The sequence below is a fragment of the Mus caroli genome, unplaced genomic scaffold (assembly GCF_978045245.1).
Source record: "Mus caroli unplaced genomic scaffold, Mus_caroli_1 scaffold_4, whole genome shotgun sequence".
Taxonomy (NCBI): Eukaryota; Metazoa; Chordata; class Mammalia; order Rodentia; family Muridae; genus Mus; species Mus caroli.
This window is the reverse complement of record NW_028227259.1, coordinates 114,177,466-114,204,420: the sequence shown is the minus strand read 5'-3', so window position 1 is coordinate 114,204,420 and position 26,955 is coordinate 114,177,466. Positions and strand designations below refer to the sequence as shown.

General features: G+C 48.8%; 3 protein-coding genes and 2 pseudogenes across 9 annotated transcripts; 4 read left to right on the top strand and 1 right to left on the bottom strand.

Annotated features, from left to right (window-relative positions):
- Nucleotides 1–902: 902 nt before the first annotated feature.
- On the top strand, nucleotides 903–5,246 carry Gtpbp6 (GTP binding protein 6). 2 transcript variants are annotated; one of them, XM_021162647.3, is made up of 10 exons: nucleotides 903–1,510; nucleotides 2,165–2,302; nucleotides 2,423–2,493; nucleotides 2,582–2,712; nucleotides 2,908–2,978; nucleotides 3,891–4,049; nucleotides 4,150–4,358; nucleotides 4,564–4,712; nucleotides 4,802–4,913; nucleotides 5,054–5,246. In XM_021162647.3, exons 1-10 carry the CDS (start codon nucleotides 1,009–1,011, stop codon nucleotides 5,063–5,065), a joined length of 1,554 nt encoding a protein of 517 aa, XP_021018306.1. In that variant the 5' UTR covers nucleotides 903–1,008; the 3' UTR covers nucleotides 5,066–5,246. The 2 variants fall into 2 exon arrangements, with proteins under 2 accessions (XP_021018306.1, XP_021018305.1); XM_021162646.3 differs by having other exon boundaries at nucleotides 913–1,510; nucleotides 4,802–4,954.
- Nucleotides 3,290–9,080, bottom strand: Plcxd1 (phosphatidylinositol specific phospholipase C X domain containing 1). 5 transcript variants are annotated; one of them, XM_085837008.1, is made up of 7 exons: nucleotides 9,023–9,070; nucleotides 8,138–8,227; nucleotides 7,802–7,834; nucleotides 7,294–7,424; nucleotides 6,894–7,049; nucleotides 6,597–6,780; nucleotides 3,290–5,848 (listed from the first exon to the last, which is right to left on the bottom strand). In XM_085837008.1, exons 2-7 carry the CDS (start codon nucleotides 8,214–8,216, stop codon nucleotides 5,610–5,612), a joined length of 822 nt encoding a protein of 273 aa, XP_085693134.1. In that variant the 5' UTR covers nucleotides 8,217–8,227; nucleotides 9,023–9,070; the 3' UTR covers nucleotides 3,290–5,609. The 5 variants fall into 5 exon arrangements, with proteins under 5 accessions (XP_085693134.1, XP_085693131.1, XP_085693130.1 ...); XM_085837005.1 differs by having other exon boundaries at nucleotides 7,318–7,424; nucleotides 9,023–9,069; XM_085837004.1 differs by having other exon boundaries at nucleotides 7,296–7,424; nucleotides 7,698–7,834; nucleotides 9,023–9,064.
- On the top strand, nucleotides 8,011–12,598 carry LOC110294420 (large ribosomal subunit protein eL19-like; annotated as a pseudogene). The gene is made up of 2 exons (XR_015046971.1): nucleotides 8,011–8,115; nucleotides 11,924–12,598. The product of XR_015046971.1 is annotated as a large ribosomal subunit protein eL19-like (transcript).
- Nucleotides 12,599–22,865: 10,267 nt separating this feature from the next.
- LOC110295231 (zinc finger protein 431) lies at nucleotides 22,866–23,300 on the top strand. The gene is given in 2 exon segments (XM_085837016.1): nucleotides 22,866–23,028; nucleotides 23,220–23,300. Coding segments are annotated over 2 exon segments (228 nt in total). The 3' UTR covers nucleotides 23,285–23,300.
- Nucleotides 23,301–24,830: 1,530 nt separating this feature from the next.
- On the top strand, nucleotides 24,831–26,202 carry LOC147005334 (uncharacterized; annotated as a pseudogene).
- Nucleotides 26,203–26,955: the final 753 nt, after the last annotated feature.

The window sequence follows — 26,955 nt, the reverse complement described above, 5'->3', positions numbered from 1 at the left end:
AGTTGGCCTTCTCCCTCAAAAATGTAGGTCCCCACGTTTGAACGCAAATTTTGAGTCTTGGTGGGAGGCACCTTGACCAAGTGAACCATTTTAATGGCTCAAGAATACAGAAAAACATTTCCTCGGAAGCTTCATCCGTCGATTTTGTAATTTACCGTCGTCCGCGATTATATGTAAGAAGGAACAGAGCAAGAACAGTGGTTTCATGACACCTAAAAGTAAACGTTAGGATAAAATCAGTTTTAGCTCAGTATCTCTTGCCCCAAGATTGGGGCTTATAGCACCGGGCGTGGGGGCAGAGCTGAGTAATGACAGGCAGGAGGTGAAGGGGCTGGCTGTGGGTGAGAGGGCTGGACCGAGCAGTGACAGGGTCTGGGTGTGTGGGCGGGGCTGAGCGATAACAGGCCGGGCGCCGAAGCAGGGTCACGTGATCTTGTGGCCCCTAGAGATGGGGCATCACACACGCAGTCAAGTGTTGGTGGGTAAGAGTGGGCTGCGTACTATCAGGCTCTAGTGTGTGAAACACAGTTGGCAGCGCACAGTCAGGGGTTCGAGGGTGAGGTCGAAGTGAAGAGACCTGCCCTTCACCCACTCCTGGGCCCGTTGTGCAGAGCGTATCGGATCCGTGTCTTCCACTCGCCAGTGCAGGAGCCCAGGGGTGACGTCACAGAACTGGTCACTCGGGCTCCTTTCCTGGCCCACCTCGGATGTCTAGTGCTCAGGAGACGCACGTGGGGGTTCGTCACGGCTGTAGGGGAATGACCCCGGGTGTGTGATAGGTGTATTGACCCCGGTGTCCAGGCGATAACACAGGTGACAGTGGATAAAGGAGCAGCGTGACTCTCGTCAAGACCACGCCCTCTCCCCGAGGCCACATCCCTTCGTTGAGGAAGTTGAGATGATCCTGCCATTCACAAAATTGGACTCCGCCTCCTGTCAATCAGGAGCCAACCTCAGAAGCAGCCACTGAGGGAGACGCATTGTCCTTTCTGCCCCGCTCCTCGTCGCATGCGCCTTGCTGTCCTTTCTCCCTCACCCCGCCCTTATCCAAGTTTTTCGCTGCGGGTACGCTGTCTGCTTTCGATCCTCCCAGAGCCACCCTTCGCGGCACGCACATGCGCCCTGTTGTTCTTCCCGTCCCTCCCTGCTCTCCCTCCCCCGCCCCCGCAGTCTTTCGCTGCGCGCGCACGCGCCATGCTGTTTCTGCGCGCCGCCGTGCTCCCGGGGTTCTGTCTCCCGCGTGTGCGCCGCATACAACGCGTTCTGAGCCCCGCGGTGACCCTGCCAAGCCCCGTCCGCACTGTCCACGCCGGGAGCCGGGTCTGGGGGAGCGCGTGGGCGGGGGGCGGTCCCTTGCGTGGTGGGGGCGGGGAGGACCCGCGTGAGGACGAAGAGGAAGAGGAGGATGAGCTGCTCCGCGCCCCACCCCTCCTGCCCTTGGATGCACAGCGCGTTTGTCTCCTGCATCCTGAAGTCAGACGTCCGGCCGGAAAAAAGCCTCGAAGCACAGGTATTGGGTAGGGCGAGAGTGGGGATCGAGCAGGGAAGCCGGAAGGGGCGAGGACCTGAAGGCTGAAACTTACTAGTGCTACCGGGAGGCCAAGGGGAATTGGGGTGGCGGTGACGCCTAGGTCTGGAAGGGGCGGAGTCACGAGAAAGGAAGGAGAAGCCGAGGGAGGAGGACTGGGGGCAGGGCACTGTGATTGACATCGGGCGTAGGGTAGGGAGTGTGGATAGTCTGGGATGGGCTGGGTTCATGGCTACTCTCCTGGTGGAGTCGGAGTCTGGCGAGCTTGTGTGCTGGGGGCGTGATCTGACTGAGCGTGTGATGGTACCTGGGCCTGCCCTATGGGTGAGGCTGCGCGTGCTCGGGGTGGGGCGTTGGGGCGGGACTATTCTAAATTTGTAGGCGGAGTCTGGGGGAAAAACATCCGGCGCTGGGGGCGTGTCCTTGACGTTCTGCCTTTCCCTGGTAGAGCTTTGGATCAGGGCCTGGCGAGTTTCTTATGGTTGTGATGTGAGCTGCAGGGTGGGGACGTGGTGTGGGCGGAGGATGCGGACCCCGCGCGGGCGCGGTTTCATCTCAGAGCTAACCCTGTCCACCGCCGTGGTCCGAGGTCTTCCCGCCCGGCCCTTGACTGGATGGACCCTTGTGTCCTCGCAGCGGAGTGGCAGGTGGCAGAAGCGGCCGCGCTGGTGCGCGCACTTCCAGGATGGTCGGTCGCGCGTACCCTGGTGGTGCCCAGCGCAGCGCCTGGCAGCAGGCTGGTGTTCGGCAAGGGCAACTTTCAGGACGTGACAGGTGAGCGGAACCTCACCTTTGGCCGCTGAGCGTGCGCCTCTACCTGTGCTGGTGTAGGATGGGACAGACTGCCTCCTGTCCTCCTCCTAACCCCATGACGGGTCACTCCCTGTGCTCCAGAAAAGATCAAGGGATGCCAGGACATCACGTCCGTGTTCCTGAACGTGGAGAAGATGGCGCCACCGACCAAGGTTCCCGTGTGTCCCCCCCCTGATCCTCACATGACCCATGACACCATGTGATCCCTGACTGATCCCCGCGTGGCCCCCATCTCCTCAGAAGGAGCTGGAGACTGCTTGGGCCTTGCGTGTGTTCGACAGATTCACCCTAGTCCTGCATATCTTCCGCTGTAACGCACGCACGAGGGAGGCCCGGATGCAGCTGGCGCTGGCAGAGATCCCGCTCCTCAGGTTCGTGGGTGATGTTCCCCGCATGTCCTTCCCTCGTGTTTTTACCACCTGCCCTCTCAGGGAGTCTGTGGGTGCTGCAGCATGTAGTGCTCCCTACATATTCTCTTCACATGTCCTTGGGTACTCCCCGCATGTCCTCCCTACATGTGCTCCCTGTGTCCTCCCCTCATGCCCTACCCACCTGTCTCCCTCCAGGTCCTCTGTGAATAGCGACCCTGGGCAGCAATACCAGCAAGGCTGGGGCTCCCGGTACATCATGGGGTCAGGTAAGGGCCAGAGGTGTGTTGAGGGGTTTTGGGGAGAAGGGGGACATGGAGGGGAACACTGGCCTGTGACGCGGGGCTGTGACTGGGGTCTAATGTAATGACTGAGCCCTGGGATCACAGCAGGAGTGACTGCAAGGTATGGAGAGTTCACATGACCCCTGACCCTTACATGGCCCCCTCCTGCTCACTTCATGACCTCTCCTGATCCCGGAGTTCATTGTGTAGCCGGCGCAGCCACACAAACTGGGTTCCTGAGTGGGAGGTTGGAGCTGTAAGGGAGGAAACGAGAGAAGAAACGAGACCAAGACAAATTTCTGATCATGGCCCAGTGTTTACTAAGAGTCTGTGCTTATAAAGGGGGAAAGCCCATTTCCCTGCCACCCAGACTTCTTGATGCTTTGTTGCCAAGTTGTTAGCACTTAGTCTGCTAGAGCTGCTAGCATTAGGTCGCTAATTCAACAGATTGTCAGCTATCCCAGGAATATCTCAGGAAGACAGGTTCAGCCTCTCGGGTTATTAGCATCTTGGAGAAGAGCAGCACAGGTGACAGAATCGACCTATCTAGGTCCGGAAGACTCCACCCTAGGTGGTCTCATTCACAGTGTCAGAATAACAGGTCTGAGTCAGCCTGCTCAAGGCTGGGGATGCTATACATTGACCTACACAAGAATCTGCTCAGAGCCAACTGCTTCGTGGATGTGTGACAGGCAGGCTGACCCTGTATGTCTTTCTGTGAACGACTGGTGTGATTCCCCCATGGGAGAATCTGCTCATGCGTTTCCTGTCTGGGGCAAGGTCAGGCGGGATTCCCCCAAGAATGTGATGTTCATGCCCCACAGAAGACCCTGAAGTTCTGCACAGGGCCACAGTTCACCTTCCCCCGCCCCCATACCGAGTCTCTTGTCCTCCCAGGGGAGTCACCCACGGAGCTGCGTGCCCGCGCACTCAGGGACCGGGAGCTGCGGCTCCGTCGTGTCCTTGAGAGGCTGCGGGATAAGCGGAGGCTGATGCGGAAGGAGCGGGTGCGGCGCGAGTTCCCTGTGGTGTCAGTGGTGGGATACACCAACTGTGGTGAGGAGGGAGGGGCCCACATGGGAGGCCGGGGTGCACCAGTGTAGGCATGGCAAGTGCTGGGGCTGACAGTGCCACGTTCTCACCTGCTCCCTCCCAGGGAAGACCACACTCATCCAGGCTCTGACGGGTGAGTCTGCTTTGCAGCCGCGGGACCAGCCGTTCGCAACTCTTGATGTCACCGTACACGCGGGGTTGCTGCCCTCGCGCCTGCGCATCTTGTACGTGGACACTATTGGCTTCCTGTCCCAGCTGCCGCACAGCCTGATCCATGCGTTCTCTGCCACGCTGGAGGACGTGGCTTACTCGGTGGGTGTCCCGGACCCGATGGTTGGAGCCTGTCCTCTGTGCGGTCCTCTGTGAGTGTCAGGTCACTCTCCTTGTAGGCCTGGGTATGACATGATACCCCGGCAGTTTCTGTCTGCAGACCACTTCTGTCCTCTGGCCACACCCCTAGACCGCACTCCTTCTTGATGCCTGATCTTGCTCCTATCCCCAACCACGCCCCATACAGGACGTCCTGGTGCATGTGACTGATGTGAGCCACCCTGATGCAGAGCTGCAGAAGGCCACGGTCCTGTCCACACTGCGGGGCCTGCATCTGCCTCCTGCACTGCTGGAGTCAGCGTTGGAGGTTCACAGCAAGGTGGACCTGGTACCGGGGTGAGTGTGGTGCGATGGGCAGGGTGGTGGCCCACACCGCCCTCCTGGCCAACCCCACATGTGATCCCCTAAGTCCCCCACCCCTGCAGGTACACTCCACCATGCTCTGGAGCCCTGGCCGTGTCTGCAATCTCAGGGCGCGGGCTAGACGAGCTGAAGGCCGCTCTGGAGGCGTCAGTGCTGCGTGCCACAGGCAGGCAGGTCCTCACAATGCATGTGCGCCTTGGGGGACCCCAACTTGGGTGAGCCGTGTGGGGGTGCCCACCCGTGCCTGTACCATCTCTCAGCATGCCCTGACACCTCCCAGCATGCCTGGTGGTGATCTTTGCGTGTCCCTGCAGCTGGCTCTATAAGGAGGCGGTGGTGCAGCAGGTGCAGGAGCTGCCGGAGGGTGATGCAGCCCACGTGACCGTCGTCATCACCCAGGCTGCCTATGGCCGGTTCAGGAAACTGTTCCCCATTGACGCCCCTTCTGCCCTCCCACATTGACTGACAGTAACTTATTAAAGCAGGATATGTCCTGTGTCCCCCTCACCGGCCTGGCTTTGTATAGGTGACTGGGAAGAGTCCCTGTTACAAGGGAAAAGGTGCTTGTGCTCAGTGGCTGGGGTTGGAGCTTCCCTTGGGAGCAGAGACTGTTTCCAAGGCCTGGGTCTAGCCTGGGCTGCCAGAGACCACAAAAACATCCGCATATGTGCGTTAGTTCAAAATCCGTTCATCAATGGAGGCCTGAGCACCTGGTGATACGAACAGAAGTGACACATACGTGGCCACCGTGTGTTCTGCAACAGCATCATGACAGCAGAACGTTCTGGGTCCCTGGCCTGCTGGGTCTGAAGGTCTCTAGGCTGCACGAAGTTCTCCGAAGTGGTGACCCCCGTCTTGGGGGTGTGGCAGTTAGGGAGACAGCAGTTTGCGGTTCAGGCTGATGACCTTACTCACGAAGCCATCTGCATCCACGAAGTCGCCTGCGATGATGTTGGTGCAGTGAGGGCTCTGCCCTGGCTGCTGTGCACACACCCACTCAGTCATGAGGGGGAGGCTGCGGCGTGTCATCTCCTCCAGGGAGTCCACTGGGTGCAGGAGGATGTAGCACAGGTTCTCAGTGATGTTGATGCCAGCAACGAACAGACCATCTGAGGGGGGTGATGCCATGTTATGTGACTGATGGGGTGATGTCACAGGGAAGCCCACACCAACACAGCCCTGTAACTACAAAAACACCAGAGACACCCTAGTCTCCCTCCCCATGTGACTGATGATGTCACCAGGGAAGGTAGTTTTGGTGTCAGGATGATGCCACATCTAGTGCAACTGACAGGGTGGCCTCCCAATCCCCAGAGACACCATCTACATCCATGCTTTCATCCTCCTGCCCAGTCCATAGTGATTGTTGGGATGATGTCACATAGATGTCTGCCTTCATTCCCCCTGACGGATGCTCGCCTCATCCCATGTTATGTCATCACTGCACTGCCAAGTGTTGTCATAGCCCTGTCCTACATCCCCCATGCCACCACCACTGCCTCACATGACGTCATATTGACCCGTGTCCTGTGTGTCACCGCCATCCCTGTAATGTCATGACCATAACTTTTTTTTTTTTTTTTTCTTTTTTTGGTTTTTCGAGACAGGGTTTCTCTGTAGCCCTGGCTGTCCTGGCACTCACTTTGTAGACCAGGCTGGCCTCGAACTCAGAAATCCGCCTGCCTCTGCCTCCCTAAAGGCGTGCGCCACCATGCCCAGCGTCACGACCATTCCTATCCCTCATGACATCACTATTGTACCTGACACCCATGATGTCACCACTGAAGTGCCCATTTCAGAGTGATGTCACCCCATCCCTGAGATATCACCATTATCCTGCCTCCCCAGTGATGTTACCTGGGCGGCCTTGGCCCTTCATGGTCTCCAGGAACCGCAGCAGCACATCAGTCTTCACTGCATTCCCCCACCAGTATGGGATCGCGGGCCACAGCTGATCGTAGCGACTGACTGTGGCCTCATCCTCGTAGGACACGATAACCTGCTGCTCTCGTGCCCACAGCTGCCTCAGTGTGGGGACTTCCTGGGTGGGGAGGGGCATGGAGTGAGGGTTACTCCCCTCCTCACCCTGCCAGACAAGAACACACTCATCCCTGACCCTCCTCACCCCATGCGATAGAGACCATGCTTCCTCACCCCACTGGGACACAGCATGTCTCCAAAAATGTTCACGATGCAGCCCACGAGGTAGTCATGCAGCTCACATGTCATCCCCTGGAAGTTCCTGCAGGCCAAGATGACCACCTCGCGGGGGTGTGATTGCAGCCACTCAGCTATCTCAGTGAAGGTGTCCTGGGGGCGGGGCGGGCTGCGTCACGGTTATGTCACGGCTCGAGGGTCACATCACAGGCCTGGTCATGGGCCAGGTCACGTGACAACTAAGTGAGCCTGGTGGGGCCTGTGTCCACTCAGACCCTCGATCCTGCCCCTTTCCATTCCCCCTCCCCTCCCACCCTTCCTCTCTGCTCCCGTTTCTCAACCCCCCTCCCATTCCTTTTCCTCCTCTTCCTATCCGCCTTCCCTCCCCGGTGCCCACACCTCCACCAGCGCCTTTGTGTACATCATGTGCACAAAGCACAGGTTCCGTGTAGAGCCCTCTGGCGCATGCGCGATCCGCAGGTCCAGGTACCGCACACCCGCATCCAGCTGCTGCGTCACGTCCAGGGTCTGCAGGATGAGGATGGACACCCGGGGCGGGTCCATGCACGGGAGTAGGGGTCACCAGGATCCCTAGCCCCTCCTCCGGAGCTACATCACCAGGGCCCTAACCTGGCCCCACAATGTTTCCGGGAACCTCTAATCCCGCCCACCTGGTCCCTGACCTCCCTCCCCCCCACACCTTCCCCGTCCGCAGGCCTCACCTGGCCCCCAGGGCTACGTCACCAAGACCCCCTAACTCCGCCCCCGGGTTCGTCCCCCACCACGCTCCCACGCCCTCACCTGTGTGACCGACCATTTCATCACCACGGGTCCGGTGATGAATGGCACGACCCGGCCCAACAGGTGCAGTAGCCACGAACTTGCACGGGAGATCCGAGACTTACGGTTCAGGCAGTATGTCATCGTGTCGTGGCTCCCTGGGGACACGCAAGTCACCGGTCATATCCGGCCCCTGTCGCCCCGCGGAGCCCCAAGCAGTCAGGGTCCCCTGTTACTGACAGGTTGGAAGGGGCGGGGCTTAAGGCCTCTGTGTCCAGCCCCTGTCACTCCCCAGCCCCCCCCTCCACCCTCCCCTCACCCCCCACCCCCAGTCAGTGGCGCGTTCCTCCAGCAAGTCAGCCAGCCAGAGCCACTGACAATGATTGACAGCTTCCACACGGAAACCCCATCTCAGCCTGGCCCCCCGCATCCGGAGAACGTGAGGTTGGCCCCGTACTCACCTGGGATGGACAGGTGGTGCAGGGGGACATCCCACAGCTGAGGGCACAGCTGCGACATCCAGTCTGCCTGGTCTCCCATGGGGGCTGCAGCTGCGGCGGGTGGGGGGGGGAAGGAAGAGCACAGGGCGCAATGAGTGGGGGGGGGCAAGGCTCCGTGAAGGGGCGGGGCAGGGCCATGGGTGGACATGGCAGGACTGAACAAGATGGAGCTAGTGGGGAAACTGAGGCAGGAGGCCTGTGACTGTGGGCCTGCTGAGCTGTGCTAGGGACCCGCACTCCCCACCCCTTGTGCCTGGGGGACCCGCATTCCAACCCTGGGTGACCCCTGGACCCACGTTCTACCCCGTGACCCACACTCTCCCCCGCCGTGTGTCCCCTGGACTCGCATTCCCATCCCCGGGTGACTCCTGGACCCATGCTCCACCCCCCCAACCCGTGTGACCCCAGGACCCTCGCTCCCACCCCGTGACCCATACTCTCCTCCCCGTGTGTCCCCTGGATCCGCATTCCTACCCCTGGGTGACCCCTGGACCCACACTCTCCGCCCCACCGTGCGACCCACGTTCCCACCCCGTGATCCCAACTCTCCCCCCCCCCTCCCACCCCCGTGACTCTGGGATCAGGTCTTCCTTCCCCAACCCAGTGTGGCCCTCGGACCTATATTCCGCCCCCCCCCCCGCCTCCCACCTGTGACCCTGTTCAGTCACTGACCTGCGGTCCCGGCCCCCCGCGGGTGTTCACGTGAGACGGAGGAGGGGGAGCACTAAAGTCCACGCTGTCCCACTAGCGAGTCTGTGCCCGAGCTCCCTCCCCCAAAAGACTCTGTCCCCTGCAGGGGCGTGGCCGCTGTGATGTCACGCATAGTCAGGACACATGCATGCATACCTTCGGTGCCTACTGTGTGCTCTGGGACGGTCAACACGTTCTTATGCACTGAGCGGCAGACTTCACCCACTCTTCCTACCCTGCTCGGCTCTAGTCCCTGCATCAGGGGTTAGGGGTGGGGTGGGAATCAACTCTGACTGGCTCATTCTTCAGCCTTAACCTGGCAGGCCCGGCAGGCTAGCATCTGAGATACAGAGGGGAAAACTGAGGCAGCTGGAAGGGAGGGGGCCACCGAGGCAGCTGGGGCGAGGGGAAACTGAGGCACCGTGTCCCGAGGACTCCCTCCCTCCCTTGTCCCTTCCCCTCTCTTACCAGACACCAGATCAGACTCCACTGCCAGCGCAGTTAAGTCCTGCGTGTGTAGGCATAACCTTTTTTGAAATCTACTTTTAATAAGGGTTCAACCTCTCTTCTAACCTACCTCAAGGAGCTGCTGTTCCCCAAGGCTCTGTGATGGGTCTTCTCTTCCAGGGTCAAGCCCTTACAGGCCCTGCATTTGTCTGCCCTGGCTCCAGGGCCAAACTGCCAGGCATCTACTCTTTTCATCCTAACCAGCTGTGGTTTTAAAGCCACAGGATGGCAAACTTTTGTTTCCCTGGCCCAGCAAGGCTGTTTCTCCTCCTCCTCCACCTCCTCCTCCTCTTTCAGGAATTCAAGCCTGGGGAGGGACACAGGCTGGGGAAGGATGGGCCCAGAGGCAGGTGTGGACTGGGGCGCAGGGGGGACCTGAGCCTGGGGCTTCCAGGAATTGCCTAGGAGCTCCCCCCATGCCACAGAGGTTCACAAACTTTTCTGTTTAGCCCCCTCCCCCCAGGTCTTCCAGCCACCGGCACCCCTGGGCTCTGCAGGATCCCCCACTAGAGGTCTAGGGCTGGAGGTCACTGCCTCCAGCACCCCTCCCTCCCTCCCTCCCTCCCTCCTTTTTCAGTCCCTCCCCCCTTCACCTGCCAAGGCCTGTGCAGGATTTAAGAGCTCTGCTGATGGTAAACCAGGGAAGCAGTCCCCTGTATGTTACAAGGGAAACCCTGAGTGCTTCCTGAGTGTAGCCTCCCCCAGCCTTGAAGCAGGCTGATTCAGACCTCGCTGCCACTGAGTATGAGTTCACTTGGGGTGGAGCCTTCCGATTTAGAGGCTGTATTGTTCTGTCACCTGCTGCTGCTCTTCTCCAAGACACTGCTACCTGCTGAAAGACCCCCAGAGATATTCCGGAGACTTAGAACAATCCAATAATTTACACCTACTTGCCAAACCAGTTCTGTGCAGCAGATGGCACAGGCTGGCAATGTGCATCTAGAATAGATCTGCAGGGGATGGGCCTCCCCACTTTATAAGCACAGACTCTTAGTAAACTTGGGGGCCTTGAACAGAAACATGTCTTGGCCCCCATTATTTTTCTCCATACAGCTCAGGCCTCCCACTCAGGAATCCAGTTAGTGTGGCTGCAGGCAGTTACACCTGAGACCCACTTGTACTGTGCCCTCAGCAGGTATCCCCGAGCCCAGTGCAGGTCCCCTGGGCCTTAGTAGGTGTCTAGTCCCCTCAGTAGGTATTCTCTGACCTAGCAGGTCCAGTGCAGGACTCCTGTGAAGTCTGTAGGTGTCCTGTGCCCTCTACAGGTCTCCTGTGCCCCAGAAGGTGTCCTGTACCCTCAGCAGGTGTCCTGTGTACCCAGCAGGTGTCCTGTACTCTCAGCTGTCCTCCTGTGCTTTCAGGAAGGTTAGGGTTTGGGTTAGTCAGTTGTTCCATGTCCAGCCTAGGAAGGGTCCTTTGAAGCCAGATACCAGCAGCCATTTGAAGACTTCCACCTTTCCCAGGAGCATCTCCATTCCAATCGGGAATGAAGGTCCCCAAGAAGGACTCTGGTCAATGGGGACAACCGCCTCTAGTCGTGCCCCCACCTTGTTGGGGAACTTCAGGTGCTGCCCACCTATGGAATGCCATGGGTTGGGTTCTCTGGAAGTGGTCCTGTAAAACCTTCCTGGTCTCACAGCCTGGAGCCTGGATAACGGCAGTGAAGGCTAGACAAAAACCAAGGCCATTAATGAGATATATTGTTTTGGGCCTCCATGCCCAGCTCTCAGTAAAGCAAAAGCTGTACTGTGTCTTGCATTAAGCACAAACATCTGGCCCAGAATGTAGAGGTGGGTCCTTTTGTCTTGAGCCAGGACCAGGGCTGAAGTTCCTTGAAAAGTGAAGTTGCCTCAGTGGGTGGCATAGGAGGCTTGAAGGAGCTGCTGATGCTATTCCTGAGAATGGCATAGGAGGCTTGAAGGAGCTGCTGATGCTGCTGAGAGAGGCGGAGCTTCTACCCTTTTATGGGTAAATGAACTAAACCCAAGTTTGTAAGAAGAAAGCTTTGTTCCTTTAGTAAGACTAAGCCTGCCTTGTTATTAAGAAAAGACCTGCCAGGCAGTGGTGGCGCACGACTTTAATCCCAGAACTTGGGAGGCAGAGGCAGGCCAGCCTGGTCTACAGAGTGAGTTCCAGGACAGCCAGGACTACACAGACAAACCCTGATAAGGAGAAGCCTGCCTGCTCCTTCTGCTCTCTGCGACATCTTCTTTTTTCCTCTCTCCCTCTGCATTCTGCGCATTGCTCTCTTAGGGTTTTTTTTTTTTTTTTTTTTTTTTTTTTTTTGTTACCTTACAGTTTCTAAGTTATTCCACTCTGCATCCTCCTAATCTTGCTCTCTCCTCCTGCTCTGATGTCACAATACTCTTACTCTCAATGCCTTTTTCCCCTATGCTATGCCTTTTCTTCTAAGTTCTTCTTGAGTTCAGTTCTGTCAAAAAAATAAAAGTTTTCTCCTGTCCTGACTAAAAAATTATCCTCAGTTCTGTTCTAAAAAGTTCTGTTCAGGTCTGACTGAAGAAACTTTCTGTCACTTTTTTCTTTTCGCAGCTGCCGTCTGCAGCCATGAATATGTTCAGGCTACAGAAGAGGCTTGCTTCCAGTGTCCTCCGCTGTGGGAAAAAGTAGGTCTGGTTGGACCCCAATGAGAACTATGAAATCGCCAATGCCAGCTCCCGTCAGCAGATCAGGAAGCTGGTCAAAGATGGGCTGATCATCCAGAAGCCTGTGACTGTCCGTTCCAGGGCTCGCTGCCTGAAAAACACCCTGGCCCGACGGAAGGGCAGGCATATGGGCATAGGGAAGAGGAAGGGCACTGCCAATGCTCGGATGCCTGAGAACGTGACCTGGATGAGAAGGATGAGGATCCTGCGCGGCTTCTCAGGAGATACCGGGAATCTAAGAAGATTGACCGCCGTACGAATCACAGCCTGTACCTGAAGGTCAAGGGGAACGTGTTCAAAAACAAGCGCATCCTCATGGAGCACATCCACAAGCTGAAGGTGGACAAGGTCCGCAAGAAGCTCCTGGCGGGCCAGGCTGAGGCTCGCAGGTCTAAGACCAAGGAAGCACGAAAACGCCGGGAGGAGCGCCTCCAGGCCAAGAAGGAAGAGATCATCAAGACTCTGTCCAAGGAGGAGGAGACCAAGAAATAAAGCTTCCCTCGCTTCATGTCTGTACATAGTGGCCTGGCTGTGGCCTCACTTGGATCAGTCATTAAAATAAAACAAGCCTTTGTCTGTTTAAAAAAAAAAAAAAAGCGTTCTGTCTAAAAGGTTCTCCTCAGGTCGGTTATGTTTCCTTGTCCTCAGCACTTAGACATCTTTCAGAACACACGATCGCATGCTAAAAAGTTCATCACAAGTTTATGCATAATTTAAATCATAAATTGAAATAGAAGTTTACAACAGAGAATGTTTACATGCACATCCAATAGGAGCAATTATCTGGCTAGACATCCATCACCTGTCTCAGCTCCACAGGTTCAATGAAGGTTTAAAACCATAACTAAGTTATTAGTAATGTTTGGTATAGATAAACCCAGTCAATATTTTATCCTCTCTCTTAGCACCTATAATAAATTGTTAGTTCCCTTTTTATGACCTTTGGTTTTACAACTTCTTGGAATGTGCTCTGAGTAGTAAAAGCAAGTGATTGGTGACAGAGACTGGCAAAGTTCTCATTGCAGTTTTTTGTTTGTTTGTTTTGTTTTGTTTTGTTTTGAGACAGGGTTTCTCTGTATAACCCTGGCTTCCCTGGAACTCACTCTGTAGACCAAGCTGGCCTCCAACTCAGAGATCCACCTGCCTCTGCCTCCTGAGTGCTGGGACTAAAGGTGTGTGCCACCACGCCCGGCATAAATCCACTTTGTACATATATAGATTCATCCTATCAGATCTGTTCGTCTGAGAACCTTTACTAATACAGCTCTGCATGTGAATGTGTGTTCACCTTCCCACTGAGGAAGGTGTGCTGGCTAACAATATTGCACCACAGGGTCTGTCATCCATTTCTTGTTTTTCTCCCAGGGTTCTCATACCTAGTGGTGATCAACTAGCTGCAGTTTAACTAAGCCTAGCATGAAGGACTCAACCCAAGTCTAATTGGAGTATTTGCAGGTTTATTGAGGGCAGCTTTCTAGTGGACTCACTAGTCCCAAGGAGGTCAGAGAAGTCGCTATGGGGAGGGAGAATGAGGAGGGGTGTGGGGAGAAAGAGAGAAAAAGCAAGCAAGGCAAATAGGCAGAGAAAAATGCAGGGGGAAGGGAGAAAGAAGAAAAGTGGAGAGAGGAAGAGGGAAGGGGAGGGAGGGAGGGAGAGGGGGAAAGGGAGACACAGAGACAGAGAAACAGAGACAAAGAACACAAAATGTCTGGATTACATATAAGTAGCTTCTGGAGGAGAGAAAACCTGGCCCTTGGGCTGGAAAGTTCAGGGTACAAAGCAGGGTATGCCAGCCATGCCCTGTAACAGGTGGGGACTGCAGAGTTCTGGGATAGGCCCGGCCAACTTTGGTGTTCAGTGCGCACTTCAGCCGCTTGTCCCAGCCACAAAACAAACATCTTGTTTCCTAGAATCTCTCTTTAATTGTTAATATTCTGGGCACCCTTCCACTTGTGGGGCAGATTGATAACTCCCCTGCAAGTTGAGTAAGAAGGGAAAGAACCAACTGAGTGCAGGGAGGGGAGCTCAGAGTCACTGCCCACAGAGGGGAGGAGCGGGCGGCTGAGCAGTGGTAGGTGGAGTCCTCTCTGGGGCTGCGCAGAGACAGATGGGTAGGCTATTGGAGGACAGGCACAAGTGTTACACAAAAGCATATCCCTGTAGATCTGGAAAAGGTCGGGCCCCGGACTGGAAGCCTGGACTGAGAATCTCTATATCGCTTCTCTTTCGCACACTCTAACCCTAAGAAAGGTGCTCATGTCACTCAAGAAGCACTGGCCAATCAAAGCCTTCGGGCGTGCCAGTCAGAAGAGGAGGCGGGTTCTTCTGCGAGCCAAGCGGCGGGTTCCTCTTTGTAGCTGAGAAGGCTTGAATGGTCCTCTGTTCTGACGCTGGATGCTGTGAATCGCGCTCTGTCAAGCTTTAAAGTTGCGGCATGGTGAGCACAGGGTCACTGCCAACAACCGGGAGGAGCAAGGGGCTGGGCAGTGGGAGCTGCTGCGTTTTTTTTTTCTCCCCCCCCCCCCCCCCCCCCCCCGGCAGCCAGATGCGGCCACCTGTGAGGTCAGGTGCGGCCACCTATGAGGTCCCTTGTGGTCCTAGACAATTGCTGGACCAAGCCTCTGAATAACTTCATTGTGGGGGCTGCATCTGCGCAGAGCATTTGAAAGAGTGGGTTGTGTGTAAAAAGACCCTTGGCATGATCCCAAACTCGGGGAGTCCTAGTTTCTACAAGTTCTGTTGTTAGCATTTGACATTAAGGTGGACAATCCATTTGGAGTTAATTTTGTGGAGGTTGTAAAAGGCATCTCATGTGCTGGGTAGCAACCCAATATCAAGCTGTGATGTAAAAGTGCAGGATTGATGATGTAAAGGATTTACTAAAGCTTAGGAGATAGTAAGGCACACCAAGTAGAATTTAACTGAGAGGGGACTGCCTGTAAAACACCCCACAGATGAATAATATGCTAACCAGGCCTGTTAGAGATTAGGATGTTAGGATACACATGTTTATTCACCATTACAGATGGTTGTGAGCCACCATGTGGTTGCTGGGAATTGAAGTCAGGGCCTTTGGAAGAGCTGTCAGTGCTCTTAACCTCTGAGCCATCTCACCAGCCCGATGTTATTCTTCTTAAGACGCTTACTTAGCATAAGACATAGCTTGTGCAAGACCTCCCCACCCCAGCTTTCATACTTTTTTCGTTCTTCTCCTGTTTTTCATCATCTGGGACCTTCCTCTTGCTGTGTAAATTTTCCATCTGTCTAAGTGGCTAGACTTGCAGTCTCCAGTCCATATTTAAATTGTTCAAAACCTAACCTGAACCTAAAAGAGACTTAAGGGTGACAGCATATGTGGAATACAGAATCCATTCTAGGCTGACTCCTCTATTAGCATTAACCAACCTAGCTGGTCTTTGCTACTTTATGGTTTCTTTTTTTTCTCCACCCTTAATTCCACCCCCCCCCCCCCCCGTGGCCCTTAGTTTCACCCCCCTACCACTAGATAGGAGAGAAACAAGGATGGAGTAGAAAGAGATCCTTGAATCTAATTTCTTTCCTTGTACTTGACCCACCAGCACACGTTGAACAGGGGAACACGCTTCTGAGGGGAAGCGAGGATGAAAGATAGGAAAGGCAGAAAGAAGATGGAAAGCCAAGAGTTAGATTTGGGAGGACTGCTGCGGCAGCAACCAGCATCCTCGAGTTTATTTTTCATAGTCTTTTTGTACCCCCACAGTACTTTAGGAAGCAAAGCCACAAGCTAACAGAAAGAATTTGCAGAAGTATACACAGGACACCTAATCTTTCTTATTCAGAGGGGCCTCCCTGTTCCTTCCTCCAAGATCAATAGAACTTTCAGCTCCTCTGCACCTTGAGCCCCAGGTGCACCTCCTCTCATTGGTCCATGGCTCAGCAGGCAGGGAAATCTGCCAACAGACACTGACAGAGTTCCAGGACAGCCAGAGCTATACAGAGAAACTCTGTCTCACCCCCCCCCCCCAATAGTTAAGCTTAATTTATGTAACTGTGGCAAAAATCCTCCAGGACACTTTAAGAATCATTTTCTTCCATTTATATGTATAATTAAGAGATTCATGAGTTAAGGGTAATTTCCTCTGTTTTTAAAACAATGTATTTCATGTGTGAGTGTGTGGAAGACATGCATCTGTGGGTCCTTGTCTTCTGAGCTGCATAGAACATCTAGCCAACAGGACCCCAGGCTTACACAAGCTCTGCACTGCCCCAGTCCCAGTCAACTGACCTTCTTAAGCTTAAGTGAAAAAAGTAGTGCACAACAAATATAACAAATGTGCCTTCAAGATAAATGAGGAGACTTCTTATATAATCACAGTATGGAAAGGGAATGATGAAGACCTCTACAGGATTTACAGTTGAGTGAAAGGAGCTAATATGCTTTCTATGTAAATAACATCATTAGCCAAATATAATGACCACACAATTGGATCTCAGACATATACATAAGCCTCGTACACCAAAAGGGCTATGCTTTCCATAACTCAAACGTAGAAATCATCTGACTTTAAGAACAGTATGTGGCTGGGCATGGTGGCGCACGCCTTTAATCCCAGCACCACTCGGGAGGCAGAGGCAGGCAGATTTCTGAGTTCGAGGCCAGCCTGGTCTACAAAGTGAGTGCCAGGACAGCCAGGGCTACACAGAGAAACCCTGTCTCGAAAAACCAAAAAAAAAAAAAAAAAAAAAAAAAAAAAAAGAACAGTATGTGATTTTAATGGAAAGTCTTACAATACTAGCTGAGTGGCTCCTCTGGCTTTTCTGTCTGTGATTTTCTTATTTAAATATTTCATAGTATAAATAAGATTGCATTTTTAAGTATAAATTGTGCTTACAATTTTTTTTTATTTTTAATATTATTTATTTTACTTATATGAATACACTGTAGTTGTCTTCAGACACACACCAGAAGAGGGCATCAGGTCCCATTACAGATGGTTTTGAACCACCATGTGGTTGCTGGAATTGAACTCAGAACCTCTGGAAGAGCAGTCAGTGCTCATAACTGCTGAGCCATTTCTCCAGTCCCATATTTATAAATTTTTATCTTCTTAAATTCAGGGCTTTTTTGCAAGACCATGTATTCCTTACCTATCTATGAGGTTGTGCCTTTTGAGGGTTCTGGGTACCTAAATTTCATATTACAAACTGAAAATATCCTTCACCATTTCCTGAATCTTGCTGACCATTGTCCTGTCTGCTGCTTTTTCCGTGGTAGTAAATAGCAGGTGGTCAGCTGCACTGAGACACTGACATGGACTCCAATCCTCTTTCAAAGCCCTGACCTGCCACTAAGTTCTGTCTTTAACTCATGTCTCATTCTGGGGAAAACAGATTCATTTAATGACACTAGTATTCATACAATAGCATTTTACTTATTTTATTGTACTGTGGAAAACCAGTAAAGGTCACTATCTCATGTGGATATTAGATCATGTTTTAATGTAACTTGGTGCAGATAGCCTACATGTATGCAGGATACTGCCGTGGGGTATAATGGGAAGTGCAATTTAGACATTGTTGTGCCTGCCAATTGGTGTCCCTTAAAAAAGATGGTCATGTTTGTTTCTCTTCCCCTTTTAACCCTTTAAAAGTGATTTGTGCTGGGTGTGGTGGCGCACATCTAGGCCAGCCTCGTCTACAGAGTGAGTTCCAGGAAGCCAGGGCTACACAGAAAAACACTGAGCTTTTTCTTAGGCCGTTTTCTTTCCAGTTCTGTCTCCATGCTCATCTAACTTACAGTTGTCTATGTGGTCATGTTCAATGGCCTTTTCCCCTAATCATTTCCCAACGCTTCTGGTGTTTGTTTCTTCTTTTAGAAGAAACAGAATAATTTTTATTATTTATGATTTGTTAATGTCATTATACATTTTACCATATAACTAAAAACTGCCCAATATATAATGTGAAGTAAAATTAAGCAATTTTTTTTCTATTTGATGGTGTTTAATGATTTAGGTTCTCAATAACTTCGGTTTGCCTACTAGCTATTTACTGACAAACAGAAAAAGGGGTCTTAAATGTACTGTTAGGTCTCAAAATTTTTAGGTAGGGTAAGATAATTTCTTTTACATAAGGCATTCTTTGTGATATTAAAAGTCATGTAATTCCCTTATCAAAGAGTAGGCCTCTAACAATCTGCTCAATGGGGCATTACAGGATCACAATGAACAATAAGGCCTTGTGTACCATAAAGGTTCAGTTTTCTTTTTGAGAAAAGCATAGTTCTGCCACATTGGCTAGATGACATCTTGTGACAACCATTTGAAAACTTAAAAAAACAAAACAAAACAAAAAACCCACAACCATTGCATTGAGTGCAGGCCTGATCCAGCTATGCTTTCCCTGAGGTCCCCATGTCTGGAGAAGGACACAGCTCCTTCTGAAACTCAGGAACATGCTTGGCAGAGTCAGTCACAGCCTGCGCCTAGTCCTTGGGAGCTTTCCCTGAGGCCCTGGGTGTAGAGAGAAAACAGAGCTCCTTGACTTCCTTTTTTTTTTTTTTGAGGACATGGTTTAATATTTTAAACTGTTAATATTCAACTAACAGAATAATTATTTAAGATATATTTCATTGTTATGTCTCCCTTTTCTTTTCTTTCTTTCTTTCTTTCTTTCTTTCTTTCTTTCTTTCTTTCTTTCTTTCTTTCTTTTTCTTTTCTTTTTTTTTTTTCGAGACAGGGTTTCTCTGTATAGCCCTGGCTGTCCTGGAACTCACTGTGTAGACCAGGTTGGCCTCGAATTCAGAAATCAGCCTGCCTCTGCCTCCCGAGTGCTGGGATTAAAGGCGTGCGCCACCAAGTCCAGCTATGTCTCCCTTTTCATTTTTGATTTTATTAATTTGGATACTGTCTCTGTGCCCTCTGGTTAGTCTGGCTACAGTTTTATCTAGTTGATTTTCTCATAGAAACAGGTCCTGGTTTTGTTGATTCTTTATATAGTTCTTTTTGTTTCTATTTGTTTGATTTCAGCCCCGAGTTTGACTCTTTCCTGACATCTACTCTTCTTGGGTGTATTTGCAGAGCTCCTTCTCTAAATCCAGGAATATGCTTGGGAGAGCTGGTAATTGTGTGGGGCAGGGCCTTTGGGAGGGGTTGAATCAGATTCTGAGAGCACAACTTCCCACCATATGGGGCTGTGGTTATCAGTATCAAGGCCACTAGAAGCTTGGTCAGAAATATTTTTGAAAAACACTGAGTTTTCCCTTGTGCAACACTGTTAGATTAGACTTTTGAATGTGTCCCATTGTATGATGTTTCTGCTGACTTCATAGATGCTCCCATCTCCTTCCTTTTCCCTCGTGTAAATCATGTAAAAGATGGTATTTTTTTTTTTAAAGATTTATTTATTTATTATATGTAAGTACACTGTAGCTGTCTTCAGACGCTCCAGAAGAGGGCACCAGATCTCATTACGGATGGTTGTGAGCCACCATGTGGTTGCTGGGATTTGAACTCTGGACCTTTGGAAGAACAGTCGGGTGCTCTTACCCACTGAGCCATCTCACCAGCCCAAGATGGTATTCTTAAGAATCTTACTTAGCCAGCGCTTGGGAGGCGAATTTATGAGTTCAAGGCCAGCCTGGTCTACAGAGTGAGTTACAGGATAGCCAGGGCTACACAGAGAAACTCTGTCTCGAAAAACCAAAAAAAAAAAAAAAAAAATCTTACTTAGCATAAGCAATAGCTTGTATAAGACCTCCCAACCCCAGCTTTTGTGCTTCCTAAGGGAAGCACACCCTCCTGCTAAGCCTTCAACTAATGGAAGAAGTAGGCAAAGTGATTCCTAGATCCAGGAAGGAAATTCATATAAAACCTGCTACAACTGTGGTCCAAGGTGGCATGGTCCATCCCAATTTAGAACTCAAACCTTGCAGGATCACCCAAGTGCTGGAAACAAGAAAGATGTAAGGTCCTGGATTCTTCCCCTGTGGTTTCAATTCATCACTGTTTCAGCCATCTATGTTTGGCAGAGTCAAAGTCCCAGTGAGGGAGGATACTGTGAGAGTGTGTTGTATGAACCTGTGAGGATAAAGCCTGAATTGCATTCTGAGACCAGAACATATTGAGATACCTAAGCTATGAGACACCTGCCATGGAGAGCGGCATGTAGAGAGTGCAAGTAACTAAACTGAGAGATGTATGAGAAGTTGCAGGGATAGGGCCATCTAAGCCTTTTGAGACTGAGGCACCTTGTGTCTGAGACAGAGCTACAGGATGTGGTGTTTGTCCTGCTAGGTTTCCTGCCTTGGTCCAGTCTTTCCTCACTATGCACACATTCCTCTCTATTGGGATGGAAGGGACATTCTGTGCCTTTGTATGTTGGGAAGATATAACTTGCGTTTTGATTTTACAAGATGTGGCAATCAAGAGTGTCAGAAGAGACTTTGGACATCTGAAAAGTGTATGGGTTGCTGCAGACTCTTAAGATCATTGAAGTTAAATGAAATACATTTTCATCATGGATGGCCATGAGCCTATAGTGACCAGGGTTAGAATGTAGCTGATTGAGTCAGAGAGCTCCCAGATATGATGATGTCTATGAACACTTGTCTCTTTTTTGTAGCTTTCTTTGAGGAGCTTATAATGTTAGGGTCCAAGAATCACTGAAGGAAGACCCCAGACTCAAAGAGTATGCAAAAGCAAAGAACATTTTATTCTGCAGAATTCTATCATGCAGGATGGAGACAAACTTGTGAGCTTTGCAAGCTCCATTTAAACCCGATTAGGGGAATTCCAGGGAGGCATAGGTGACTTTTATCATGATTGGTTGACTCAATCCCCAGGGGTTATGTGTGTCTTTGGGATTGGTCAAGGTTCTGGAGAATTTAGGGAATGTTCTGGAACCATTGCTCCTTAACTATTCTTGGCTCAAGCTTGGCTCATGCCTGATGGCAGGGGCAGCTCCGGGCAGCTCATGATTGGGGGAGGGGTGGTTTTCCTGGAATTGACGTGTTTGGACTTTTCCAGTTCTGGGAAACAGAGACTTAGGCCTAGTCTTCCAAACTGTCAGTTTGCAGCCTGTCATGGAGTCAGCCTGGCTCTGGCCAATACAGTCTTTTCATTAGAAGTTTTCCTAGGAGGAACCTTTGTAGATTCTTTATTGGATTTGAGTGTCTATAGTTTCAACCCATTTCCTGGTGTGTGTGTGTGTGTGTGTGTGTGTGTGTGTGCGCGTGCGCATGTGCGTCCGTACTGTGTTGTGGTTGAACCTGATCAGTCAGCTTCATTCTCATGTTGTCTTGCTTTTACCATTATAGACTCTATCCCTAAATTACATGAGATGCAGTTGAAGCAATTGTTATTCAATGCTAAACTATTTTGTGTTTATATATATTTTGTGTGTATATATATTTGTGTTTTTATATTTTTAATTTTGTTGTTTTGGCTTTGGTTTTTAAAGACAAAGTTTCTCTGTGTAGCCCTGGCTGTCCTGAAAGTAGATGTGTAGAACATTCAAGGCTTAAACTTAAAGGTCCACCTGACTCTGGCTCCTGAGTGCTAGGATTAAATGTGGGCCAACATGCCTGGCTTTTTCTTTGTTTCTTTGTTTGTTTTTATATTATTGGCTGATTGGCTAGAATGTAGATTTTGATAAATGTCAAGCATGTGCTGTTGTGTTGATCTTCATCCACTTTGTGAATTTTGAAATTTAGCAGAGAGAATATTCTGTTTCTCAGGTTGGCGAGTATTCATGACTTTAATAGCGCCTGAGCTTTACTGCCTGAGCTTTTTGAGTCATTGGATTGCAGGTGCATACCATTCTTCCTACCTGTTGTGTTTGTTTTGATTTTTTTGAATGAATATTTTGCCTGTGTGCATGAATATACACATTATGTATACCTGGTCCCCATAATAGTCAGAAGATGGCTTCAGAATTTCTGAACTTGGATAGTTGTGAAGCCCTGGCACACAAGTACTGGTAATTGAGTCCAGTTATTTGCAAGAGCAGTAAGAGCTCTTCACTGGTGAGCCATCTCTTCTCCCATATGTTGCTGATTTAGGATCAATGTTTACATTGCCAATATTTTCCTTTTTTTTTTTTTTTTTTTGCGACAGTGTTTCTCTGTATAGCTCTGGCTGTCCTGGAACTCACTTTGTAGACCAGGCTGGCCTCAAACTCAGAAATCTGCCTGCCTCTGCATCCCAAGTGCTGGGATTAAAAAAGGTGTGGCCACCACCGCCCGGCCAATATTTTCATCTGTCCATTTTTAATGGTTTAAAGACGCATCCTCTTTAGTAAGATCTCACTCCTGTTACAGTTTAATCTGGGACACTTCAGGATTCTGGAACATGAATACAGAACTGGAGTGAATGTGTAATTCTTTGTAGGAACTCCAGTAAAAACCTCTGCGTTCTTTCTTGTTTGATTGATCTTTATAGGGGAGACAGGGTCTTTCTATGTACCTCTGGCTGTCTTGGATAGACCAGGCTGGCATAGAACTCAATGAGACACACCTGCATCTGCCTCCTGACTGCTGGGATTCAAGGCACGCATGAACCATACACTAAGCTTGCCCATCATTTTCTGTAGTTAGGAATTGTTCATACAATTTCTCTGATGTGTGCTCAGTACTGTTTGCCTTTTCCTCTGTTAGTCAGCATTTCTCTTGTAAGGCTATGTCCTATTCAAAGAGCAAAGAAATGACAGAGGTGAACCTTATTATTCAATTTCCTTCTAAGATGACTTGGTAATTACATTAGAACTTCTGGGTCAAGAAATAAGTGGGAGAAGCTTCAGAATTATATAAATATATTGTCATTGAAGCATACATTTACAATGATGTCGGTATCATGGTTTCTGTTGTACACATGTATGGAATATTTTAGGATGCACTGACTTATGATGATGTGTATGTGAACTTCACTGGAGAAGAATGGGCTTTGCTGAATCCTTCACAGAAGAGTCTCTACAAAGATGTGATACTGGACACCTACAGGAACCTCACTGCTATAGGTAAGATAGTGAATTTTCTTTCACTTTTTAAAATACGGGAATAACTGTTTTTTTGTTACTGATGCTTTTCTGTAATTTCAATTGAGAATGAGGAACAATGACATAATAAATCAGGTTCACTAAGGATAGTAACTTAAATTTTGTCTAATTTTCAATAATATATTTATACATTTTCTGGTACTATATCTTAGGTTATAATTGGAAAGACCATAATATTGAAGAACATTGTCAAAGTTGCAGAAGACATGGAAGGTAATTTTCATGTGCAAGTTGCTATGAATATGCCTTTGAAGAAATGTTAATGTGTCCTGGAACTTTTAAAGAAAAGCAAAAGTGTAAAAAAAAAAAAGCACTTCTTTAAGTGTATCGATTAGTATTAAATTCTAACAAATCTATGTACCTCAATGTCAGGTGTCTGAATTGTGTTTGCAAGGCATTCCTTTATGAAAGAAGACAAGGAAACAATGCCTTATCACATATTACCATTTGAATCATAGCCACATTACAGCTACTCTGTAGAAATGCCCATCTATTTAGTCTCACTTCAGTCATACATTGCAAAAGATATATATCTATATCTTATATATCTATATATTATAAGTATATGTTTTTAATAAGCACATATTATATAGTAAAACTGATTTCTCATATAGTAACATTGCTAAGTTTAAGTGAGAGGGACAGTTTATGGGAGTCAAGAGTGTTGTTGGGGAGAAACTTTAATCCCTATACTATATGTCTTTGATGAACAAAACACAAACTGTGTGAATGCAATGTGGAAATCTTTCATTTCTTATTCTTTTAATAGGTATATCATGTGTCACAATGTGACAAACCATGTGAGCATAGGTATATTGAAATAAGCAATGTACCTTTCTCTCTCCCAGAACAATTGAAATGTATGTAGTAGTCCACACTTGAGCAAACTTTCTCAGTGTGATACAAGTTTACAATTAGTTTTCCAACTTCAGTGGGAATATATCCATAAACTCACACTGGAGAAAATCCCTGTGAGTACTAGGATTATGGAAATTCTTTTCTGTTTGTCCTGGTTTACTTTGCCAATGTAGTGTGAAAATGTAGTGTATTTCACGATATAGGAACATTTATGTATGTACTCAGTGTGGTAAAGCTCTGAGCTCTTCCATTTCCCTTCAAATTTGTGAAAAATCTCAGAGAAAAAGGATGCTACAAATGAGAGCCATGTAATAACACTCTTACCATTACAGGTATGCAAAACAACCTATAATGAAGGCGAAACCATGAATGTAAACAAAGTGATAATTTTTTTTTGTTTTTGTTTTTGTTTTTCGAGACAGGGTTTCTCTGTATAGCTCTGACTGTCCTGGAACTCACTCTGTAGACCAGGCTGGCCTCGAACTTAGAAATCCACCTGCCTCTGCCTCCCAAGTGCTGGGATTAAAGGTGTGCGTCACCACGCCCGGCTGTGATAAAAATTTTAAGATGTGATTCCTCTTTACAATTAGACCAAATTGTAAAATTAATTCCTACAGATAAAAGGTTCACTGGTATATAGAATGTGGTAAAGCTTCACATGTGCCAATTATTTTTGCAGGCATAAAAGAAGTCTAACTGGAGAGAAACCCTATGAATATACTCAGTATGGTAAAGCCTTTGCATGTCACAGTTATCCTCAAAGGTATGAAAGAATTCATATTGGAGAGAAACCCTATGGTGAATCCTTTGCACATCTACAAATTTGTAAGATAATTCATACTGGAGAGAAACCCTACAAATGCAATCAGTGTGGTAAAGCCTTTGCACGACTCAGTTACCTCCAAATGCATAAAATAACACATTCTGGAGAGAAAACTTACAAATGTGATCAATGTGGTAAGGCCTTTGCATATCCTGGTTATCTCCAAGTACATAAAAGAACACATACCGGAGAGAAACCCTATGAATGTAAGCAATGTGGCAAAGCCTTTGCATTTCCTGGTCATCTTCAAAGACATGAAAAAATTCATACTGGAGAGAAACCTTACAAATGTAGTGATTGTGGTAAAGCCTTTGCATTTAATACTAATCTCCGAGTACATAAAGCAACACATACTGGAGAGAAACCCTATGAATGTAAGCAGTGCAGTAAATCCTTTGCCTCTCATGGTCAACTTCATTATCATGAAAGAATTCATACCGGAGAGAAACCGTACAAATGTAATCAATGTGGTAAAGCCTTTAAAGAATACATACTGGGGAAAGACCCTATGAATGTAATCAGTGTGGCAAAGCCTTTGTATGTCCTGGTCATCTTCAAAGACATAAAAGAACACATACTGGAGAGAAACCCTATGAATGTAATCAATGTGGTAAAGCCTTTACATATCATGGTCATCTTCAAATACATAAAAGAACACATACTGGAGAGAAACCCTATGAATGTGATCAATGTGGTAAGGCCTTTGCATATCCTAGATATCTCCAAGTACATAAAAGAACACATACTGGAGAGAAACCCTATGAATGTGATCAATGTGGTAAGGACTTTGCATCTCATGGTTATCTCCAAGTACATAAAAGAACACATACCAGAGAGACACCCTATGAATGTGATCAATGTGGTAAGGCCTTTGCATATCCTAGATATCTCCAAGTACATAAAAGAACACATACCGGAGAGAAACCCTATGAATGTGATCAATGTGGTAAGGCCTTTGCATATCCTAGATATCTCCAAGTACATAAAAGAACACATACCAGAGAGAAACCCTATGAATGTGATCAATGTGGTAAAGCCTTTGCAGGTCAGAATGTTCTTAAAAGACATAAAAGAATTCATACTGGAGAGAAACCTTACAAATGTAATGAATGTGGTAAAACCTTTGCATTTAACACTAAGCTTCAAATACATAAAACAACACATACTGGAGAGAAATCCTATGAATATAAGCTATGTAGTAAATCCTTTGCCTCTCATGGTCAACTTCAATATCATGAAAGAATTCATACTGGAGAAAAACTCTACAAATGTAATCAATGTGGTAAAGCCTATTCACAATCAAGTGACCTCCAAGTACATAAAAGAACACATACTAGAATGTAACCCTATGAATGTACCCAATGTGGTAAAGCCTTTACAGGTCAGTGATCTTTAAAGGTGTGGTGGTTGGCCCACAGCCAGGTGGCACTATTTGGAGGTGTGGCCTTTTATAAGGAAGTGTGTCACTGTGGGGGTCGGCTTTGAGATCCTGTGCTTAAGCTCCACCCAGGGCAGAAGAGTCTTCTGGCTGTCTTCTAATCAAGATGTAGAACTTTCAGCTCCTCCAGCACCGTGTTTGGTTGGTCACTGCCATTCTTGATGGTAATAGACTGAATCTGTATACCACCCAGCAATTAAAGGTTGTCCTTTACAAGAGTTGCTTTGGTCATGATACCTTTTCACAGCAATAAAACCCAAATTAAGACAAAAGGCACAAAAGATATCACACTGGAAGGGAACCCTATGAATGTATTAAATATGGTGAAGCCTTTGCACATTTCAATAGTCCTCATTATAACAAAATTATTCACACTTCCATTCACTGAAACCCTGTGAATGGAAGCAATGTACAGCCTTTGCGCTTCACAGTTATTGCCAAATGCACAAAAAAATTATGAATATGCTCAGTGTGGTAAAGTCTTTGTGTTTTGAAATCTGTATAGATCCATAACAATTCAAGCACCTGATCAAAGTAAATGCCAAGAATTTATTGTGATAAGCTGTTAGGGTTAGAAGATTAGGGTTTAAGGTGGTTGGGGTTACAGTTAATATTACAAAGTTAAGGGTTAGGATTAGAGGGTTAGAGGGACAGGGTTAGGCGGTTTAGGCTGAGGCTGAGTTTAGGGATAGGTTAGGGTTGGGGGTTTATGGTTGGGGCATTAGGGTTAGTGTTAGGATCAGGAGCCAACAAGCTATTAACTACCAGG

Excerpts from the sequence above, each read along its gene's own strand:
- Plcxd1 (XM_085837004.1), bottom strand. The coding sequence starts at position 8,216 with ATGGGAGACCAGGCAGACTGGATGTCGCAGCTGTGCCCTCAGCTGTGG. Across the intron at positions 7,425-7,697 it reads TGAAATGGTCGGTCACACAG|ACCCTGGACGTGACGCAGCA; the intron begins GTGAGGGCGTGG and ends CTCATCCTGCAG. Across the intron at positions 5,849-6,596 it reads GAAGGGCCAAGGCCGCCCAG|ATGGTCTGTTCGTTGCTGGC; the intron begins GTAACATCACTG and ends CACCCCCCTCAG.
- Gtpbp6 (XM_021162646.3), top strand. The coding sequence starts at position 1,009 with ATGCGCCTTGCTGTCCTTTCTCCCTCACCCCGCCCTTATCCAAGTTTT. Across the intron at positions 2,494-2,581 it reads AGATGGCGCCACCGACCAAG|AAGGAGCTGGAGACTGCTTG; the intron begins GTTCCCGTGTGT and ends CCATCTCCTCAG. Across the intron at positions 4,955-5,053 it reads CTTGGGGGACCCCAACTTGG|CTGGCTCTATAAGGAGGCGG; the intron begins GTGAGCCGTGTG and ends GTGTCCCTGCAG.